General features: G+C 49.4%; 3 protein-coding genes and 1 non-coding gene across 4 annotated transcripts; 1 reads left to right on the forward strand and 3 right to left on the reverse strand.

Moving 5' to 3' along the window:
• Positions 1-484: 484 nt before the first annotated feature.
• Positions 485-2706, reverse strand: PGLYRP1 (peptidoglycan recognition protein 1). Its single transcript, XM_061388738.1, has 3 exons — positions 2286-2706; positions 1440-1561; positions 485-754 (listed from the first exon to the last, which is right to left on the reverse strand). Exons 1-3 carry the CDS (start codon positions 2552-2554, stop codon positions 573-575), a joined length of 573 nt encoding a protein of 190 aa, XP_061244722.1. The 5' UTR covers positions 2555-2706; the 3' UTR covers positions 485-572.
• Positions 2707-9062: 6356 nt separating this feature from the next.
• LOC133230816 (phosphatidylethanolamine-binding protein 1-like) lies at positions 9063-9912 on the forward strand. The gene has a single exon (XM_061388748.1). It carries the CDS (start codon positions 9078-9080, stop codon positions 9639-9641), a length of 564 nt encoding a protein of 187 aa, XP_061244732.1. The 5' UTR covers positions 9063-9077; the 3' UTR covers positions 9642-9912.
• A 5724-nt stretch (positions 9913-15636) lies between these two features.
• On the reverse strand, positions 15637-15709 carry TRNAW-CCA (transfer RNA tryptophan (anticodon CCA)). Its single transcript has one exon. It is a non-coding gene; the product is annotated as a tRNA-Trp (tRNA).
• Positions 15710-16935: 1226 nt separating this feature from the next.
• LOC133229873 (insulin growth factor-like family member 1) lies at positions 16936-19819 on the reverse strand. Its single transcript, XM_061386631.1, has 4 exons — positions 19448-19819; positions 18349-18402; positions 17972-18236; positions 16936-17104 (listed from the first exon to the last, which is right to left on the reverse strand). Exons 1-4 carry the CDS (start codon positions 19470-19472, stop codon positions 17080-17082), a joined length of 369 nt encoding a protein of 122 aa, XP_061242615.1. The 5' UTR covers positions 19473-19819; the 3' UTR covers positions 16936-17079.
• Positions 19820-22628: the final 2809 nt, after the last annotated feature.

The raw sequence follows: 22628 nt of genomic DNA on the forward strand, positions 1-22628 counted from the left end.
TGTGTAACTGGGACCTGTGTGTATTTCTGGCTGTGACTTGGGAGGCAGATGGGGCTACAGGCTCAGGAAAGACTCCCGCACTTTCTAAAGCGATGAAAGAGGGGGACCCGAGGGTTGGGAGTGAGCAGCTCATCCCCACAGCGATCCGAGCAGAGATGCTGCACTGAATGTCTTTGGTGGTGAGGTAGAGAGGGGGTGTCTTGTAGCATGGCTCACTGTCCAGGAGGTGAGGACTCCTGAGCTGCTGGTGGTGACGTCTCAGCGGACTTGGTGCTGATTCCCGGCGCTCTGACCTGAGACCTCCGGGTTCTGAGCTGTGATGTTGCTTCCCAGTTGGGATCTCTGGGGTCTCGGTTCAGGGTCGGGACCTCTGGGTTCTGAGCACCAGCAAGGTCAGAGTGCTGGGAGGTTAGGGGTAGGGGCGGGGTGTGTGGCTGAGGTCTGTGGGAGGAAGAGAGAAGAGGCATATGGCAGGACACAGGAATACAGTTTAAGCTTCGCCTTTATTGGGGCAGGGGAAGGCGGTGGGGTTTCTGATGGGATGGGTGGGGTGTGAGAAGACGGACAGGCCCTCACACGCGGCGGTAGTGCGGCCACTGCTGGATGATTTTATAGAGCTGGTCCCCTGGAGAGAGCGTCTGCTGCACATCGCGGTGTCCTTTGACCTCGTAGTTAGGAGTCAGGTATCCCCGAGCTGCGCCACAAGCCAGCAGACTCTGGGCTGCCCTGAGAGCAGAGGCCGGGGGCACCCGATCTGGGGGAGGAGAGGCAGGAGTTAGGCTGGGGCTTCCTCCAAGGGCCGAGGGAGTGTGGGCAGTGCTGTGATTTTGCACTCCGAGCTGGCCCACTTGGGCCCAGAACCCGGCCTGCCACTGCTCTCTGTGCCTAAGTTTTCTCGTCTGTGAAAGGGGAGAATGACAGCACCTGCCCACAGGGCTGGGGGATAAGATGAGTGACTGTGTATAGAGCAAGCCCTCCACAAGTGTCGGCCTTCAAGATGATCATTTATTCACCCTCCTCTGCCCCCAGACCTTCCCATCCGATCCACAGCTGTAGCTGCCACTTATCAAGCACTTCTGGGGCTTCCCTGGTAGCTCAGACGGTAAAGAATCTACCCGCAATGCAGGAGACCCGGGTTCGATCCCTGGGTTGGGAAGATTCCCCTGGAGGAGGAAATGGCAATTCACTCCAAGCACTTCTCAGGTTAACCCTAACCCTCCAGTTCATGGACTGACCTAAGAACTTTTATAGAGATGAACTCATCTGAAACCGTGTAGTTGGAAATGGACTTTATCCAAAAGAGGAAACGAGGCTCAGAAACAGAATCACACCTGAGGTCACAGAGGTTGTAGGTGGCAGAGCCTCCCAGCCAGGACGCAGCACGAAGTGCCATCCCCCAGAACCCATGTCAGCCCCCTCGCTGACGGCTGGACACTTACTCATGTAGTTGCCCATGAAGGAGATGCCGATGGCTATGGGGTTCCACGTGGGCCCAGAGTGAGCACCTAAGGTGTTCCAGCCCCGGCCCTCATACACGAGCCCATCTTCTCCGATCAGGAAACTGTGGGTGGGAAAATGATGGAGGGCTTCCTGAAGGAGGACTCCTCCCTCCTCTGCTCACCCCACCCCTGTCCCTGCCCCTGCCACTCACAATTTCCCCAACAACCCTCCTCCTTATCCCCTGATCTTCCACAATAAAAACAATGACCCTCGCCCTTGCTATTTGTCAAGCACAGCTCTAGTGCACCTTTTCGCATCCCTAACCCCATGAGTTGCCACTGCCCCCATCCGATAGCTACTCAGAGAGGTGGCAACACCTGCCCGAGGTCACACAGCCAGGCATCGTTCTAAGGAGTACTGGCTGGCTCAGCAATAGAGTGGCCCACGACCCGGTTGACTTTGCAGAGGAGGGAGATGACCCTGAAGCTGAGAGAGGGGACTGCCTGCCCCAGGGCTCAAGCAGTGGTAAATGGAGCTGGGACTGTAGCCCCAACCCCGGCTTCACCAGGCACTAGACTTTACCAAGCGAATCCAGTGCACAGGGCTTGTTCCTGTGCACCTGCAAAAGCTGTCCCTTCCTCTGGGGTCAGAGCCAGGACTGCAGCCCCTTCCCCTCCCCCTTGCACGTCTGCACTGCCTGCACACGCCCTGCCCTAAGCGGCGACGCTGGGGGAGAAACAGACGCTGCAGGCGGCTCCAGAATTGGTGCCTGCGGTCTCCGTCGCCCCGCGCGCTCCTCTCGCCTATATCCCCGGCTCCAGCCCCGGCCTCCCCTGTGCACTCACTTGTAGCCCACGTCGCACCAGCCCAGCTCCCGCATGTGGTAGTGCTGCACGTTTTGGGCCTGCTTCTGGCACGAGGCCGGAGTGTTGCAGACGCTGCCCGCCGTGTGCGACACCACCACGTAGCGCACAGGCTGTCTTAGCCTCTGGCTGCACTTGGATGCCAGGGCCCCCCACTTTCCGCGGGACACGATGCTGCCGCAGTCTTGAGCCGCCCCGAGGCCCAGGAGGGCGAGGAGGACCCAGGCGAGCGGTGTGTAGCGGCGAGACATGGCAGGCAGGACAGGACACGCGGAGATGCCTAGGACGCGCGGCGGCCCTGGGCCTTTATCTACGGGGACTCGGTGGGGGCAGTGGGGTGGAGGGAGCCATGCGGTAAAGGTCTTGCCTCACAACCGGAGGGACTCCTCTTCCTGCTCTGGCGGGGCCCCAACAGGATGTGGTATGGTCAGGTCTGGGCGGGGTAGGGAGAGGGGAGCCCGCTCATCCAGCTGGGAGTCGGGGGTGGGGAGAGGCACACAGGCCCCTGGGCGAAACCGTGGTTTCTGGAAGACCCAGTGTCTGGATCTCTGCCCTGCTTTGTCTCTGCCCTCGGTGAGCCATTGGACAACTCACCAGGAGCTTAAAACCAGGAGGAGAGAAAACAGGGAGGCCCTGAGGCCTCTTCTGCCTTCTTCCTGCAAGGAACTGAAGAAACACAGGCGCCCATTTTTGAAAGCACTTCTCCTGGGCCTAAGCCTGATATGGAAAGCCCATTTCACAGTTGAGTAAACTGAGGCCAGAAGCGGGCTGATCACTTTGCTGACACATGGAAGATAGGAGAGCCTGGTGGTCCAGAACCCCCATTCAGAGCCAGGCTGCCTGTGTTTAAATCTGGTGACATTCCAGTGTGTGAACTTGCGCAAGTGACTCTAACCTTTCTGTGACTCAGTTTTCCCCACCTGCAAAATGGGCCTGATCCTATAAAGTATCTAATTCATGGGATGATTGCTTAGAAGATGTCTGACTCAGAGTGCCACATAAGCTTCACCGGGATTTGACCTCAGATCTTCCCTTGGAGGTAAGCTCCACAGGAGGGATCCTGAGGTCCAGAGAGGAACAGCCATTACCTAGCACCACTCAGCTGCTTGGGATCACAGGTGGGGCAGAAGACTCCCCTGGGGACTCTGCCTTGCGCAGGTCTCCTTTCCCATTACCTCCTAGAGGCACTTGCTGAGTTCAGGGAAGACTGCCTGGTTTGCTTTTCCTTCTACTTTGGTAGGGTTTTGTGTTTTTTTTACAAGATAACATATGCTACACTTTGCTGTATAGCAGACGCTACATTAACATTGTAGATCAACCATGCTCTAATGAGAAAATTTTAAAGGACTTCCCTGGTGGTCCTGTGGTTGAGAAATCACCTGCCAATACAGGAGACACGGGTTTGATGCCTGGTGCAGGCAGATTCCACATGCCGAGGGGCAGCTAAGCCCACGTACAACTACTGAGCCCATATTCTAGGGCCCATGGGCCGCAACGACTGAAGCCCATGTGCCTAGAGCCCGGGTTCTGCAACAAGAGAAGCCATCGCAATGAGAAGCCTGTGCACCAAAACTAGAGAGTAGCCTTTGCTGGTCGTAACTGGAGAAAGCCTGCTCGCCACAAAAAGACCCAGTGCAACCAAAAGTAAATAAATGGAAAAAATTAAAAATAATGTATGCTGGCTGTAACAAGTTGAATTGACACAAATTTTAATCAGCTGTGTCCCCCTCTGTCCAGCCCCACCCACCCGAGGTCACCAATGAGACGAGTGTGGTATATTTTCTTCCACCGTATCCTCCAAGCTTATGTGGATCATGCTTATACCTCATGATATCGCTAAATGGCTCACCAGGCATCCTCAAGCATGTTCATGAATGATCTCAGTGCGTGCTCCCGGCAAGGTGTGTGAGGCAGATATTATTAACCCTGCCTTTTCTATAATCAAGGAAGCTGAGGCACAAAAGGGTTATTACATTCAGGGAGAAGATGGTGATGCCTGGATGTTGCCACAAGTTCCAGACTCCAGAGATTAAGCTCCAAACCACATTCTGCTTCCTACAAACATACATGTATGGACAAAAGTAAAATCAAAACCATAGCATCGATTTGCCTTTTGTCACCTAATATTTCATTGGCATCTCTCCAGGGCAACATCTACATAGTTCTAATCTGTCTTTCATAAAAGTTACATAATATTTCTTTTTAAAATTTGATTTTTGGCTGTGCTGGGTCTTCCTTGCTGCGCTCAGACTTTCTCTGGCGAGCAGGGCCCACTCTCGAGTGCACGGGCTCCTCACTGCAGTGGCTTCTCTCGTTGCAGAGCCCGGGCTGTAGGCAGGCAGGCTGAGTAGTTGCAGCTCACGGGCTCTAAAGCGCAGGCTCAGTAGTTGTGGTGTTCGGGCTCGGTTGCCCTTCAGCATGTGAAATCTTCCTGGATCAGGGATCCAACCCGTGTCCCCTGCACTTGTAGGCAGATTCTTAAACAACTGGACCACCAGGGAAGTCGGATATAATTTCTTCTTTGAAGATTTTTCAGTCCCTCTTCACCCCCCACCCCCAGTGCTGCACAAAATATTATTGTCAGACATAGCAGCCTTACACAGTGGAGTGTTTATAAATCATACATATAGACTTGCTAGGTCAAAGGGTATACGTATTTAATAGATATTACCAGATTGTTTTTCCCAGAAGACTGTTAACAGTTCATATTTCTACTACTAATGTATTGGAGCCCCCACTCACCCCAAAAGTGGGTGTTATCACTTCTTAAATTTATGGGTATAAAGTGGAATCTCTTTGGAACATTAATTGGTGATTTTATAACCACTTGAGGGATTTTGTATTTCTCTGTTTGCTGCCCATTTCGGATGTGTCTTTGGTCAGTTGTCTTTAATTTTCCATTGACCATTAAAAAAAAATTGGATTGCCTTTTCTTATCAAGTTGCAAAGTAAAGAAAACAACCCCATTACTAGGGTTGCTGAGTTGTTGAGTATGTATATTTTGTGTCTCGGTTCTTTATAGAGCATTAAAGAATCAGGTACATATAGAAAAGGGTACAAATGCACTTTTTATAGACTTAATACAATTAATAGAATTGATAGTTAATAGAGTGAATAGTGGAGAGCTCTGTTACTTTGCATACCATGAGGACACCATGGACAAATATCCTGGTCAGGAAAAAGCTACGTTTTAGATTTTATTAGGTATTGCTTAATGGCATTCCTAAAGAAGTTTTAGTGTTTCGTTTCTCCAGCCATGTGATCAGTCCAAGGAATGGTATCTCATTATTGTCTTACTTGCATTTCCTCAACCTTAGACATATTTTACATATCTTTTTACATATTAATGGATGTTTGTGTCCATCTTCTGGGAACTGTTTGCTTATTTCTTTAATCATTTTCCTGTTGGGTTTTTGCATATGAGGATTTAACCCTATGTACTGCAAATCTTTTCCTCCAGTCTATTAAAATTTTTAAAAAATAGTTTGTTTTCTGTCTTACCTTAAGAAGATCTTTCCACAAATAAGATTATAAAACATTTTCTATTAAAAAGACGTTACTGTGTGTGTGACTTTTAGACCTTTACCTGGGCTAAAATTTATAATTGCGTATGGTGTGAGCCTAGCTTTACATTTCAGCTCTGCCACTGAATAACCTTGAGCAACTGGACAGCATTGGACAGAGCTGAACGCTTCCTCCTCCTCAGAATGCGCACTTCCTCTAGCTTTTGTGTCCTAAGACTTTCTTGATTTTCCTTCTCCTTCTCTGGCTGGTCTTTTGTTCTCACTTTCAGACTCATTCTTCCCTTCCCGATCAGTATACTCTTCTGCCAGGTGACCATATCCAGACAATAGCTTCAGTCACACCAAAAGGCAGACAATTTTCCTATTTTTATGTCTGAGCTCTCAGCTGAATCCTGGATCTGCGTATCCACCTGCCTACTTGACATCTCCACTGGGGTGCTCCAGAGGCACCTCAAACACAGGATTTCCAAAATGGAGGATTTCCTCCTCCAGAACTGGCCCTCTTCTGGGAGTCCCTGTCTGAGAGAATGATATGATCATCTTCCAGTTACAAAAGCCATAAATCTGAGCACCATCCTTGACCATCTCCTACCCTCTCCCCAAAACAGCACCCAAAATGATGCCCAGCACCAAGCAGATGCTCGATAGATAGTTACTGAATGACTGGATGCCTGTTTAGTCCATCCCCAAGTCATGATGCTGCTATCTCCTAAATACTACCCCCCCACTTTTTTTTTTTGGTTGCACTGGGTCTTCATTGCTCAGCATGGACTTCTGCTGGTTGCTGTGAGCAGGGGCTTCTCTTGTTGCAGAGCACGAGCTCTAGAGTGTGCGGCTCAGTAGTTGTGGCACACGGGCTTAGTTGCTCCACAGCATATGGGATCTTCCAGGACCAGGGATCAAATCTGTGTCCCGTGCATTGGCAAGGTAGATTCTTAACAACTGGACCACCAGGGAAGTCCGTCTCCTAAATATCTGATAAATCAGGATACTCCTGTCTATTTCTGCTCTCTCCACTCCGATTCAGTTACCATCTTCTCGCACCTGGATTTTGCTCCTACCTTCTCAATGACCTTGCATCATGCACCTTGGCCCCTGTGAGGCCCAGGCTCAAATCAAAAACCCAGACTTATTTTTTCCATGGCTCCTCATGACTCAGGATGAGACCCATGCTCCTCACCATGGCCTACAGAATGGGCTGCTTCCACCCCAGCCTCACCACGATCATGGCCAAGACCTTCTTCCGGAGTTGCCCAGCCACCCTGCCCTTTCGCTGTCCATGAAGAAACTTTGACTACCTTGCCCCCAGGGGACTCTGTACAAAGAGGAATTTGAAGAAATTCAGCAACCTTGTAATTTAACTTTCGGATTACAAAACACTCAACTAACCTTTTGTAAAAAAGACAGAAATATTTACACATATTCCTTAACGAAACTTAGGGTGCAGTCATTAGCTAGGTGGGATGAAGACTTCCCTTGTTAGAATTTTATTTATTCTGTGTCTTGTCAGCCTAAAAATGAGACATGCCCCTGCGAACATTTAGAGCAATTTATAACAACGGGTAATTGTTATATTGCCCATAACAGTTGGGACTGTATTACTTGAGTCTTTTAAATGTTTTTAATGTAATTTAAAAATATTTATTTATTTAAATATCTGGCTGCATCAGGTGTGAACTCTTAGCTGCAGTATGTGGGATCTAGTTCCCTGGCCAGGGATCAAACCCCTACCCCATGCATTGGGAGCTCAGAGTCTTAGCCGCTGGATCACCAGGGAAGTCGCATGTAAGTTTTCAATTGAAGTTTAGGTGATTTACAATATTGTATTAGTTTCAGGTGTGCAGCAAAGTGATTCAGTCACACACATATTTACATATATATGTGTTGATATTCTTTTTCAGATTCTTTTCCCTTATAAATTATTACAAAATATTGAGTATAGTTCCCTGTACAACACAGTAGGGCTTTGTTGGTTACCTATTTTATATAAAGTATTACTTGAGTACTTTTTTGATAGGCTGAAATTAGATTTATTCGCTATGTTTTAGGAAGCTGAATTTTTAAAATATTTAATTCATCAGCTGTTGTTTAATTTTTAAAATACTTAATTCAGCCGGTATAAACCCCCTCGAACTGGACATGGAACAACAGACTGGTTCCAAATGGGAAAAGGAGTTCGTCAAGGCTGTATATTGTTACCTTGCTTATTTAACTTCTATGCAGAGTACATCATGAGAAATGCTGGGCTGGAAGAAGTACAAGCTGCAATCAAGATTGCCGGGAGAAATATCAATAACCTCAGATATGCAGATGACACCACCCTTATGGCAGAAAATGAAGAGGCACTAAAAAGCCTCTTGATGAAAGTGAAAGAGGAGAGTGAAAAAGTTGGCTTAAAGCTCAACATTCAGAAAACTAAGATCACGGCATCTGGTCCCATCACTTCATGGGAAATAGATGGAGAAGCAGTGGAAACAGTGTCAGACTTTATTTTTGTGGGCTCCAAAATCACTGCAGATAGTGATTGCAGCCATGAAATGAAAAGACGCTTACTCCTTGGAAGGAAAGTTATGACCAACCTAGATAGCATATTCAAAAGCAGAGACATTACTTTGCCAACAAAGGTCTGTCTAGTCAAGGCTATGGTTTTTCCAGTGCTCCTGTATGGATGTGAGAGTTGGACTGAGAAGAAAGCTGAGCGCCGAAGAATTGATGCTTTTGAACTGTGGTGTTGGAGAAGACTCTTGAGAGTCCCTTGGACTGCAAGGAGATCCAACCAGCCCATTCTGAAGGAAGTCAGTCCTGGGATTTCTTTGGAAGGACTGATGCTGAAGCTGAAACTCCAATACTTTGGCCACCTCATGCGAAGAGTTGACTCATTGGAAAAGATTCTGATGCTGGGAGGAATTGGGGGCAGAAGGAGAAGGGGATGACAGAGGATGAGATGGCTGGATGGCATCACCGTCTCGATGGACGTGAGTTTGGGTGAACTCCGGGAGTTGATGATGGACAGGGAGGCCTGGCGTGCTGTGATTCATGGGGTCGCAAAGAGTCGGACACGACTGAGTGACTGAACTGAACTGAAATCCCCTCGAGATTTTCTTGCAGTTAATAAAAAATACTTGTTTTTTTGTTATAGCAACAATGATAGAAGTCCAATTAAATGGTAATTCTAGCAAGAACAAGTTTAAAACACAAAGCAGGAGTCCACAAGCCACTTTCTCTGCTATCTGACCCGCTCGGCTCCGCGATGCCGGTGGACCTCAGCAAGTGGCCCGGGCCTCTGAGCCTGCAGGAAATGGATGAGCGGCCGCAGCACCCGCTGCAGGTCGAATACGGCGGGGCGGAGGTCGACGAACTGGGCAAAGTGCTGACACCCACCCAGGTTAAAAACTGGCCCACCAGCACTACATGGGATGGCCTTGGTCTAGGTAAATTGTACACCTTGGTCTTGACAGATCCGGATGCTCCCAGCGGGAAGGACCCCAAATACAGGGAATGGCACCATTTCCTGGTGGTCAACATGAAGGGCAACAACATCAGCAGTGGCACGGTTCTCTCCGATTATGTGGGCTCTGGGCCTCCCAAGGGCACAGGCCTGCACTGCTACGTCTGGCTGGTTTATGAGCAGGAAGGACCACTGAAGTGTGATGAGCCCATTCTCAGCAACCGATCTGGAGACCACCGTGGCAAATTCAAGGTGGCCTCTTTCCGCAAAAAGTACGAGCTTGGGGCCCCAGTGGCCGGCACGTGTTACCAGGCCAAATGGGATGATTATGTGCCCAAGCTCTACGAGCAGCTGTCTGGGAAGTAGAGGAGATGGACACTGTCCCAGAGTTCCCAGACAGTGTTTCAGTTTAGTGATGCATGTAGATTTTCCCCCATCTCTCTGCCTAAGCCCTGAGTGGTCAGATTTAGATTTAGGGTGACTTTTCTTTCCTTCTGCCTGTATTGTATAATTTTAGGGGGGTTATGTTTTGATCAAATTTGAACTCCGTTTTGGTGGGGGATTCTTTGGTACTGTGATGCAGTTTATCCAAATGTTAATAGACGAACAACAACCCAGACTTTAAAGAAGAAAAGCAAAAGAGACACTGATGTCTAGAACAGTCTTATGGACTCTGTGGGAGAGGGAGAGGGTGGGAAGATTTGGGAGAATGGCATTGAAACATGTAAAATATCATGTATGAAACGAGATGCCAGTCCAGGTTCAATGCACGATACTGGATGCTTGGGGCTGGTGCACTGGGACGACCCAGAGGGATGGTATGGGGAGGGAGGAGGGGGAGGGTTCAGGATGGGGAACACATGTATAAATTTTTTTTTAATAAAATAAAAAAAAAAAAAGAAAAAAATTCTGGTAAAAAGACCAGGTCTGCAGTATTAGAACAGAACTTCAAAGAGTCTTTAAGGGAGGTTGAAAACAAAAAAGAGATTGACTGTCTCTGCCTTTGTGAGCCTGAGCACAGAATTGTGTGTGAAGGTACCTACTGGCATGTGTTTTCACAGCTCTGTCTCACCAAGACAACCAGGGGCCGGCATGTCCACTAACCCCCAACGTCTCAGGCTGGTTACTGCGTGTCAGTGTCCCACTGTGGCTCCTTTAAAGAGCAATACTGGAAAAAGCTCCGTAGAAGAAATTGCTTTGCTGTTAAAGCCTGGCCATCTAGACGAGCAGCAGGGCTGGGTAAGAGGTTATCAGAATCTGAAAGTCTGTGCTTGTTAAATTGATCACACTTTGGTTTAAAAAAGAAAACGGGTCTGGAGTTGGTGAATATTGTGTTAATTTTGCTGTTTGCTTATAGTTTGAATAAAAATAAAAACACTGTGTAGATGTGAAAAAAAAAATTAAAACACAAAGCAGCGTCTTTACGTTTCCCTCGATGTTCCCAAGCGTGGAATGTTCCCCGCTCACCTGCTCCATCCTAATTGTCACTTACTAGTCCTTCAGCATCGCCTTCTCAGACTGACACTGCCTTTCTGATATCTTGGACGAAGACAAACCCTGCTATTTTACTTTCCCCACACTATTTCCATCTCTGTATTTGTCACAACTGGAGTTATAAACCTCCCTGTTTCATTCTTTAATCTTTGTTTCTCCCATACAGTGCGGTCTCTAAGAAGGGCCATCATGTAATTTATTGTCCAAACCATGACACCTCAGAGTGAATGAGGGAGCCCTTAATATTTACGTTGCATCAGTGGGTAAACACGAGATTGTCCCCAGAAGTACAGGATGTACTTTTGCCCCATTTAAAGGTAAAAAATGGGCTATCATTTCCCCCTCTCACACACCATTATATCCTAAGTTCTAAGCACACAGTTGGCAATAAACGCATATGAATATCACAGGTTGAGTCACCCTCACTTTCTCCCTCTGTGAAATGGACTTCACAACAGTCCCTCCCTCACAGGGCTGTTGTAAACACTGGGGCTGCCTCTCACACAATGGTTAATAGAGTACAGATGGAGGCCTACACACCCTATTGCTAAAGATTTAAAAGTTATACACCCAGAACTTCCCTGATGGTCCAGTGGGTAAGACTCCACAATCCCAATGCAGGGGGTCCGGGTTCCATCCTTGGTCAGGGAACTAGATCCCACATGGGTGCTGCAGTGAAGATCTTAGGTGCCACAGCTAAGAGCCGGTGCAGCCAAAATAAATAAATATTTTAAAATATATTGATTTATTTGGTTGCGTTGGGTCTTCCATGGGATCTTCATTGTGGTATAGGGTTTAGTTGCTCCACAACATGTGGGATCTTAGTCCCCCGACCAAGGGATCAAACCCACATCTCTTACATTGGAAGGCAGATTCTTAACCACTGGACCACCATGGAAGTCCCAATAAATAGTTTTTCAAAGTTTTACACCAAGCAAACAGCTGCTAAACAAAATATGATCTACCCTCTTCACAAAGACACCTCCAAAAAAGAAAACAGAAAGATACGTGCAAAGTGACAGTCCCTGTCAAACGACTCTGGGTGGTGTGATTTCAAAGTGGACTTTCTTTTCTGCCAAAGTCCTAGGTTCACTCTGGGGAGATAAGGTGGGGGAAGGGGGGCAGCTTTCTCTCACATTTATTGGATCGTGAGGGTACCCCCTGTCAGTCTTCCAGTAATTTGCGATACTCATGTGATAAACACTTGCTTTTAGTTCCTTTTTACTGGGGGAGGGGACTGCTCTCCTTTCACACCTCCCTCCTCCCCATTCAGGACTCCCTATATGCGTCTTCTCCCCTTACCTGGGCTACTCAAGCAACCTCCATTCACAGGTGCTCCCAGCTCCCCATCCTGCAGGAATGGGGAGGAACTGGAGGCTGGAAGATCCCACTGGAATTTAGAATTCCCTGACAGCTTGGAATTCTACCCAGGAACATGGAGACTTTCAGACAGGAGGCCCCTCCACTCCTAACTTGAAGACCATCCCTCTTCTTTTCTAAATGCCCTTCCCCCATCCCACCATGGGGGCCACCTGTGCACCCCACCAGCTTGCCCCTGCTCTGTCCACAGCCCCAGAGATAGAGCGGTTTCCTCAGGTTTAGAGGTGCACTCCCGATCCCCTAACATCACTGACTCAGGGAACAGGCCCATGCCCAAGTTTCAGAAAAAGGCTGAGCTACTTGTTCAGCAAATTCGGGGGCTTCGAGGTCCCAGACCATGTCCAGAAATGGGGACTCGGGCACATTTTAGCTCCTGGGGATGCCTTGCCCTTCGGAGTCAGACTCAAGCCTGAATCCAAGGGCAAAATTGTTAATTCCAGTCCATATAACTTACTAAGCACCCGCTGTGTGTCCCACTTACCTGTTGTAGGTGCTAGGAATTCAGCTGTGAGCAAAACAGGACTTTCCAGCACTCACGTTCATGTGGGGAAGACAGACAGTAAGTAAGGAAACGAATAACTACTTCTGAAAAGCCTGGTACACTGTGTTTCACTTGGATGAAATACAGTTTCATTTCACCTTCAGCTCTAACCTGGGGATTGTTCTTGGCATTGTGGGAGATGGAGCATCCTTCCCCGTGTGTCCCCACTTTCGCCGCCAGAGGGCGCGCCGACCCTGTTTGTCCACACGCGTCGCCGCGCGTTTTCTCCCTTAGTCTCAGGTGGGTCACTTAGCCTCGAAGGAGTCCTGTTTTGTGATTTCCCTGGGGGCCTGTCTCTCCCGTGACATAACTGCTCTCCCTCCCTGCTCTGCCCCACAGCGACCAGGTATGTGGTCGGGACTGGGGTGGAGTGTGCCCCGTGCACCCCGCGTGAGTTGTACTTGTGGACGTGGGTTGGGGGATTCCAAGCGCTGGACCAGGACCAAAGTATATGAAGCGAATGCGTGAGGTCAGTGGTGAGGCTGGCCACACACCCGACCCGTCTGGAAATGCGGAACAAGGAGTCTAGGTGTGTGAGTCAGGGGTTTGCATGAGAGCCACCTTCGCGCAATGGAGGCGCTGGTCTGCTGAGATGGGTACCGAGGATCGCCCAGCCCGCCAAGGCCGCCGCACGCGCATCTCCTGATGGGGTGCGGAGTGAAGAGCAAGCACCTGGAGCCAGCTTTGGGCCATGTGTGATGAGAAACTGTGGGGCAAGGTCCTTTTGACAAGTCCCTGTCACTCTCTGTCTACTCCCTTTCACACTTTCTGGCCCCAAATGTTTCAGCCTAGGTTGTGCTTTCCCTGCCTCAGCTCCCAGACCAGTCATTTCTCCAAGGAGCTCTGTTCCTTTGAGCCAGGAAAGGCTTTTGTTTTTTTGTTTGTTTTTTCCTTTAATTAAAAAAAAAATTGTATTTATTTGGTGCACCAGGTCTTGGTCGCAGCACTCGGGATCTTTACTTTCGGCATGTGGGATCTAGTTCCCTGACCAGGGATCCAACCTGGGACCTCTGCATTGGAAGCTTGGACTCAACCACTGGACCACCAGGGAAGCCCCTACAGGTGTGGAATTTTTAATAAAATACTTAGTATATTGGAAGGCACTTTCCGCACCAATGGACATTTTTCAAGAGGTTTAGTGCGAGGAGCCCATGAACAATCCAGTCATGGTGACTGGGTAGAGAATGGAGGATGAGAACAGTCAGTTTTTTCCCTGCACCATCTCTCCCATGGTCACCTCCATCTTCCAGAAATGGGAATCTTCCCTCAAACACGATGAGCTCATCATTCCACAAGCTCTCCAAGGGGGTGACTCTGCCGCAATCTTCGTCAAGGCCCCAGTGGACCCAGAAATGCGCCAACCAAGGCCGCTTCAAGTCCCATGCCAGGACTGGAGGTCACACAGACACTAGAACTTTTCTCATTCTGGGCCAAGTGTCTCTGTGCTGAGTTGGTGGTGTCTGTGGGGGGGGTCCCACGGCACCTCAGAGATGATGGGGACGGTCCTCCTATCCCAAGCAGAGGCGATTTTCAAAGCCCCTCCTCTACCGCCTCCTCCTCCAGTAAAGGAGCAAGAGAATCTAGAACCAGTCTCCCCACCCAGCTCCCTCCTCCAGAATCTCACCCAGAAGGGATTGTCAACACCATTGCTTAGTCACTAAGTCATATCCAATTCTTTGCGACCCCACCAGGCTCCTCATCCCTGGGGTTTCCCAGGCAAGAATACTGGCATGGGTTGCCATTTCCTTCTCCAGGGGATCTTCCTGATTCCTTCAAAATGCAGGGATTGCACCTGCGTCTCCTGCATCGGCGGGAGCATTCTTTACCCCTGAGCCACCTGGGAAGCTCTGTGTCAACATTATAGTAAGTGAAACTGGAGTCTGCTGGTGAGGAGAAAATGGGTGGATCTGAATCCTGAGGTCATAGACTGAGAAAAGAGGCAACTGGGAAGGACAGGGAAAGGGTAGAACAAAGAGGAAAAGTTGAGGGACACTTGGAGGCAAGATTTCAACCTGAAGTTACCAGAGCGTCTCACCTACGAACCTGTGCTGCCTGGCCCTTGATCTCCTAGACTGAGCTCTGGTTCCCATGTTTGAATGGAGTCTGGGGTCCACTCACAGGGCTAGACTCTGAGTGCCCCACCCCCACAGCCCTGTCCCACATTCCTACCCCCTCATTTGCAGCCCCACCTCCTGATCTTCTCTTTATTTTTATTTTCATAATTAATTAAATAATAATTTAATTTTATTTTCATAATTAATTAATAAATAATAAAATTAATTAATTTTATTTTCATAATTAATTTCATAATTAATTAATTTTCATAATTTTCATAATTAATTTATTTTCATAATAATAATTATTTTCATAATTAATTAATATATAAATAATAATTATTTCATAATTATTTTCATAATTAATGTCTTATTCAGGAGAAGACAATGGCACCCTACTCCAGTACTCTTGCCTGGAAAATCCCATGGACGGAGGAGCCTGGTAGGCTGCAGTCCATGGGGTTGCGAAGAGTCGGACACAACTGAGCGTCTTCACTTTCACTTTTCACTTTCACGCATTGGAGAAGGAAATGGCAACCCACTCCAGTGTTCTTGCTTGGAGAATCCCAGGGATGGGGGAGCCTGGTGGGCTGCTGTCTATGGGGTCACACAGAGGCGGACACGACTGAAGCGACTTAGCAGCAGCAGCAGCAGTGTCTTATTCCCTGACCAGAGATGGCATGGTGCCTCTTGCAGTAGAAGCATGGAGGAGTCTTTTTCTTTTTTTTCACTTCATTTTATTTATATTTATTTTTAGAAAGTGAAAGTAAAGTCCCTCAGTCGTGTCCGACTCTTTGCGACCCCATGGACTGTAGCCTACCAGGGTCCTCCATCCATGGGATTCTCGAGACAAGAATACTGGAGTGGGTTGCCATTTCCTTCTCCAGGGGATCTTCCTGACCCAGGGATCGAACCTGGGCCTCCTGCATTGGAAGTAGACGCTTTAACCTCTGAGCCATCAGGGAAGCCTGCTTAGTTCTATTCTAGTCTCTGTTCTGTTTATTTTTATTGGAGTATAATTGCTTTATAATGTTGTGTCATCTTCTGCTGTACAAAGAAGTGAATCAGCTCTATGCATACATGTATCCCCTCTCTCTTGGCCTTCCCTTCCATCCCCCCATCCCACTCCTCTGGGTCATCACAGAGTACAGAGCTGAGCTCCCTGGGCTCTACACCAGGTTCCCACTAGCTATCAATTTTACACATGGTGGAGTCTTCACCACTGGACTACCAGAGAAGGCCCCAGCCACATCTGCACCCAGCCCCCTTCTGGAACGTTCTGGTGAAGAATGACTTGAAAGGGTGCCCAAACCCACCTCCCCACCCTGGAACCAAACTCCTTCCTCTCTCCTTGCACTTACTTCATGGGCCAGTCCCGTCCCTTCCTGGACCCAGACTTCTGTAGTGTACTTTTTGAGTTGTGAAAGACATGGAAATTATTTTCTTATGTGTTAATTTTATATTGATATAAAACAATTTTATATCAGAATTACACAGAATAAAGTGATACCTTTTGGCCCTGAATTGGGTGTGCCCCCAAACGGGCCTCCGACAATCAGCCCTCTCCCCAACTTTCTGTTCTAAACCTTTGTGGAAGGCTGGTGTCACTGGTTGTGGCCGTTAGAGAGGCCTGGGCTGAAATGACCTTCGGTTAAAGGTCCAAACATTCCAGAAGTTTCCAGGCCCTTCTCTGAGCAGAGCTGACTCCAGAGGAGGAATGTCTTACCAATCGACCACTCTGACCTTTCCCTGTGCTCTGCCTTACTAAGTTCAGATACCTCCGTTTCCAGAATCTTATAAAGGCGCAAATTTTGATTTCTTTCTAGGAAATCCTTTTTGGAGACAAGCAAATTCTTCCTTTGTGAGAGTTCCAACCCCCACACCACAATCTCTGGGTCGGTACAAAGTCCAGCCCCGGGGTGGATTTCCAAGAAAGGGGAGACTTTTCTTTCTGCCTCCTGGTCCACCCTCAGAAGCGCCCCGCCCCGCGCTGGGCCCAGTGCCCGCCAGGGGGCGCGCCGACCCACCCTCCCTCCTTGGTTGGGGGGTTGGGAGGGAGAGACCAGTCCAGACTCGGGCTCCGCGCCGAAGACCCCGTCCCTCCCTGCCTGTGAGTCGCGTCCCCCACCTTGTGCCACACCCTGTCGAGATCAGTGCAAGAAAGCGGAGACTTGTGATTGAAATGGAATTTTTATTCAGTGCAACCAGGAGGTCATGGTAACTTGAAACTTGTTCTTAAGTGGAAAAGTGGGTGTTATCTTGCCACCTTTGGAAGTGGAGAAAGGACTCCGTTTGCATCGATCCCGCCATGATAGAATATGTAAGGTTGCAGAATTCACAGAGTGCCTCCTGGTTTGCTCCTGGTGGAGAAAATGCCAAGGGGAATCACGGATCTCATTAAGGGTCCCCAGGTCCAGCCTGGGGATTGATCATCCCTCACGGTATTAGTCACAGGGGTCATTGTGAGAGGTCAGGGTCCTGGGGACATCCAACAGCAAAGTAACCTCTCACGATTGTCCATGGTCACAGAAAGGGGACCAGTCTCCCTACTCAGGATAGATTTAGGATGACTGTTACAAAGGAGACAGAATAAGGAGGGAGGGATTGAATCTGAGTGTCTCCTATCCCTCTAAAACCCACTCCATGTCCCAGAACTAAGGGGACAACATATCTCTCCAGGCTCATTCAGGACACAGCATCCAACTGACCTCTGATCAGCCAACACTGAAGAAAGACAGAGAGAGCGGGGGAGCAAGAGAGAGATGGATGCAGAGGGAGGGATGGATAGATTATGGGCAGAGGAGTAGAAAAGAGAAACACAAGCTGACCAACGAAGAGGATGAAATAGAAATAAAAACGAAAGGAGAAAGAAGCAACAGAGAGTTCAGTTCAGTTCAGTCGCTCAGTCGTGTCCAACTCTTTGCCACCCCATGAACTGCAGCACGCCAGGCCTCCCTGTCCATCACCAACTCCCAGAGTCCACCCAAACCCATGTCCATTGAGTTGGTGATGGATGCCATCCAGCCATCTCATCTTCTGTCGTCCCCTTCTCCTCCTGCCCTCAATCCCTCCCAGCATCAGGGTCTTTGGTGGATGGAATAGAGTAGGTGGATGAGGACGGAAGGACCCAGAAAAGCACTCGGTGGGGGGAGATGAGTCATAGAACCAGTATGCAGGCCCCCCTTTCCTCCGTGCCCCCTCCTCCCTTGGAAGGCACAGAACCTCACCTGCCACAAACCCGATCATCTGAGGATACAGCCGAGTAACAATTTTGACCTTTCACCTTCACCACGAAGGACTCCTGGGGCCTGTTGACCAACCACGGGCAGCACTGCTCGAAGCAGACCCTAAAGGTGCAGTTTCCACACTTCCGGGTCCTGCCCAAGGGTACCACGGCATCGTCATAGCAACAGTCCTGCCGGGGGTCGTAGAACTGGTCCCCGCATTGCTCTTGTGACTGGCACAGCAACAGCTGAGTGCCTGTGGGGGACACTGGAGGAAACAGAGGTGGTGTCACCCTGGCAGCGGGGTGGGCAAGTCCTGGGCTGGGGTCTTCTGGGAGCGGCACCCCACCCCCCAGCGTCCGCGTCCCTCCTGGGCTCACCTGGGGCAGCATGTGAGCAGAGAAGCAAAAGGATGCAGACAGCGGCCAAGACAGCTGTGGGAGAAAAAGGGATGATGCTTGGCCTCAAAAGTGGATGGGGCAGCCACTGGAGCCCAACCTAGAGGAGGGGGGGTCCGAGGGGGTGTCTGTCCTGACCAAGGCTCAGGGAAAGCTTAGAAACAGACCTGTGTTAGGTGTCTGCGGATTATGGGTCTGTGGAAGTTGAGAGGAGGCAGGCAGGACTCAGAGAAATGGGTTTGGGGTTCTGAGGGATGTGGGTGTTCCCTGGGAGGGAAGAGTTCAGAGCAGGAGGCTCAGCTGGAGTCAAGCGTTAAAGGCAGCTGAGCTAACACTGGTGTCGTGTTATGTCCATGACCAATATTAAAATTTAGATGCCAGGATTTGGGGTGGGAGCCTGTCATAATGTACAGCATTGGGCATGAGTTTGGAAATTGATCAGGGACATGGATGGGGCTGCTCTTGGTCTTCCCAAGTGGTTCAGGGATAAAGAACACTCCTGCCAAATCCCATGGATGGAGGAGCCTGGTAGGCTGCAGTCCATGGGGTCGCTAAGAGTCAGACACGACTGAGCGATTTCACTTTCACTTGTCACTTTCATGCACTGGAGATGGAAATGGCAATCCACTCCAGTGTTCTTGCCTGGAGAATCCCAGGGATGGGGGAGCCTTGCCTGGGGAATCCCAGGGATGGGCTGCTGTCTATGGGGTCGCACAGAGTCGGACACCACTGAAGCGACTTAGCAGCAGCAGCACCCAATGCAGGAGGCACAGGTTCAATCTCTTAAGTCAGGAAGATCCCCTGGAGAAGGAAATGGCAACCCACTCCTGTATTCTTGCCTGGAGAATCCCATGAACAGAGGAGCCTGGAGAGCTACAGTCCATGGGGTCCCAACGAGCTGGACATGACTGAGCGACTGAGCAGGCAGCACGCCCTTGGGGATGTGGCAGGGGTACTGCCATGATGGAGTCCCTTGTCTGGCCGGGGGCTAGGGACGAGGAGTGATGGATTGAAGCGAGGATGGCGTTGAGGCTGATTTTGGATTTGGGCTCCAAGAGAGTCGGGATTTGGTCCTTCTTACCCAGGATGCAGCGTCGTGGAGTCATGGCTCTGGGTTGGCTGCGGTGGAGTGGAAGGAAGTGTAGCAGATCCCAGCAGCTGGTTTTATACTATGCCGCCGAAGCCCCGCCCCCACCTGCCCCAGAAAGAAGCTCCTGCTCTCATCAGCTCTCCTGTCTTCCTGCCAGGCCTGCAGAGACACGCTGGGGCCCTGGGGCAGCAACACGTTTCAGATGTGAGCTTGGTCACGTCACTGTCAAACATGATGTCAATTCTTTGAGAGCCAGGAGGAGACCCATGGGGCCCCCTCCTCCCCCTCCCCACCAGAGCCTCCCTCTCACCCCGGACACTGCAGCCTCTTTTGCAAATAGGGATCCTTGGGGTCCTTCCCACTCTCCCAAGATGAATCCACTCGCCAGCTTTCCCATCAGATCCTCTAAGTCTTCTACTTTCTGGACTTTAAAAAAAAATAATTTTATTTATTTATTTATTTTTGGCAATGCTGGGTCTTCGTTGCCACGTGCGGGTTTTTCTCTAGTTGAGGGGAGCAGGGGCTGCTCTCTAGTTGCGGGACACAGGCTTCTCATCGCAGTGGTTTTTCTTCCCGCCTCTTTGTCACTGAGCCACCAGGGAAGCCCGACCCTTATTTTTTTAGTCTAAAATAGATGACAGACACATTTAAGAGCCTGGCAATAAAGATTCACTGAGAATGAGCTGTGTGGCAAGCCCTGAGTTAGAGGCTGCTACAGGTGCAGTGATTACTCAGTAGCATCAGAGAGGGCTACAGACCATCTTTAAGACCATGATGACTCAGAGAGGTCAGGTTTGGGTAAAAACTCAGTGGCTGTGGGAGCCCAGATTAGGGTGGGAGGTCATGAGATGCCTTGAGTGTTCAGGGAGGGATTCCTGGAAGAGGGGATATGTGAGCTAATATTTCAAGGATGAGGCTGAACTGTATTTTAGGAAGGCTGAGCCCCAGAGAGTGTGGAAGACGGACGAGGGAGCTGGAGCGAGTGGGAGAGGGGCAGGGTCAGTCCCTTGTGAGCATTGAGGACTCAGGACTTTATCCTCAGTGCACTGAGCACCATGTCCATGTCCTGAGCATGGAAGGAGAGTATTCAGATCTGTGTCTACGAATATCTGTCTCCCCAGGTCTGCTCTGGGGAGGCTGGACAGGAAGGTTGAGACCGGAGTTAGGAGCTCAGGGAAGATCCTGCTACAGCAAAAATACCTGTGCAGTGACCAGAGTTCTAAATGTTTTCTTTTTCCCATTGATGCTTTCAAACTGTGGTGCTGGAGAGGACTCTTGGGAGTCCCTTGGAGAGCAAGGAGATCACACCAGTCAATCCTAAAGGAAATCAACCCTGAATATTTATTGGAGGGACTGATGCTGAGGCTGAAGCTCCAATATTTAGGCTACCTGCTGCAAAGAGCCAACTCATTGGAAAAGACCCTGATGCTGGGAAAGATTGAAGGTGGGAGGAGAAGTGGGTAACAGAGGATGAGATGGTTGGATGGCATCACTGACTCAATGGACATCAGTTTGAGCAAGCTCCGGGAGATGGTGATGGACAGGGAAGCCTGGGGCGCTGCAGTCCTTGGGGTCTTAAAGAGTCGGACAAGACTGAGCGACTGAACAACAGCAAAAGAGGGGGCAGGGTACCGCATGCTCCCCTCCCAGCCCCATGTCGCCCCTTGGAGTTTGGGGGTTTCTGCAGTCTCTGAGTAGTTCCCAACTGTGGACTGCAACATTTTAGTAGGTTAGACAACCACTCAAGCTGGGCATCAGCTACATCATTCTTTAATTGAAGAAAATATAGATTAAGGAATGGATTAGTATGTGCTGCAAAGAATCTTTTTTCCAGGTTTTAAAAAAAAATTATTTTAAAATGTCATGTTAGTTTCTGCTGTACAGCAAAGTGAATCAGCTATATGTTTCCATATATCCCTTCTTTTTTGGATTTCTTTCCCATTTAGGTCATCACAGAGTTTCCTGGGCTATACATCAGGCTCTCATTAGCTGTCTATTTTAAGCACAGTATCAATAGTGTATATATGCCAGTCCCAATCTCCCGATTCATCCCATGCCCGCCTCTTTCCCCTTGGGCATCCATGCATGGTTCTCTGTGTCTCTGTTTCTGCTTTGCAAATAAGATCACTTGTACCATTATTCTAGATTCCACACATACACGATACTTGTTTTCCTCTTTTGACTTCAATCTGTATGAAGATCTTGAGACCAATCCACGTCTCTGCTAATTACACAGAATCTTATTAATTATTTCACAATTAAATGCTGTGTACTGCAACTCGCATTCAGGAATGTTGGAACCCATGTAGTGATGTGATGTCTGTTTTCTGGCAAGTTGCAGGTGTTGGTTAATAAAGTCATGAATGGAGGAGGCTTGAAGCAAGGGTGGATCCTCCTTTGCCCAATGCTAGTTGTCAAGTCATGTTCTAGAGTTTGGAGCAGCACATTGCTCTTGACCTTGATTCCATTCTCTTCCTGGAATCGCTCCAGGAGGACAGTTGCCTCTGTGAGTATCTGGGGTGCTGTCGATGCCTGGATAGCAGCCAGGATGTGGCAGAAGGCATGTTTTCTAGGGCAGGGTTGGGGTTCTGTTTCTGAAGAGAGACGAGCCCAGACCTCACTCCTGGGCCTGGAGCTGAGTCACTGAAGAACAGGAGAGTGAAAGGAGGTCAGCACAGAGGTGCGGAGCCCGGATGCTGCCCAAAGAGCAGTGTCGCTTCTGAGACCTGTGGACACGTGCGTGCGTCCTCAGTCGCTTCAGTCGTGTCCCACTCTTCTCGACCACATGGACTGCAGCCCGCCAGGCTCCTCTGTCCATGGGGTCCTCCAGGCAAGAATACGGGAGTGGGTTGCCATGCCCTCCTCCAGGGGATCTTGCCAACTCCGGGGATCCACAGCCATTAACTCAGCAGCACTGAGTCTTTGGGATAAGATAGCCCTGGGTTCACATTTTGCCTCGGCCCCTTCTCAAGGTACCAAAAAAGCCTTTGCAAAAACTTCTGTCCCATCCTACCGCCAGCCTCCTCAGGGAACCCCATCCTACTGTGCCCACCATAAGAACTCACTGTCTGGGACGGCTGTGTCTCCTGCATGTGTGTGCACGCTCAGTCATGTTTGACTCTTTGTGGCCTCATGGACCGTAGCCTGCCAGGCTCCTCTGTCCATGGGATTC

The sequence above is a fragment of the Bos javanicus genome, chromosome 18, assembly GCF_032452875.1.
Source record: "Bos javanicus breed banteng chromosome 18, ARS-OSU_banteng_1.0, whole genome shotgun sequence".
Lineage (NCBI taxonomy): Eukaryota > Metazoa > Chordata > Mammalia > Artiodactyla > Bovidae > Bos > Bos javanicus.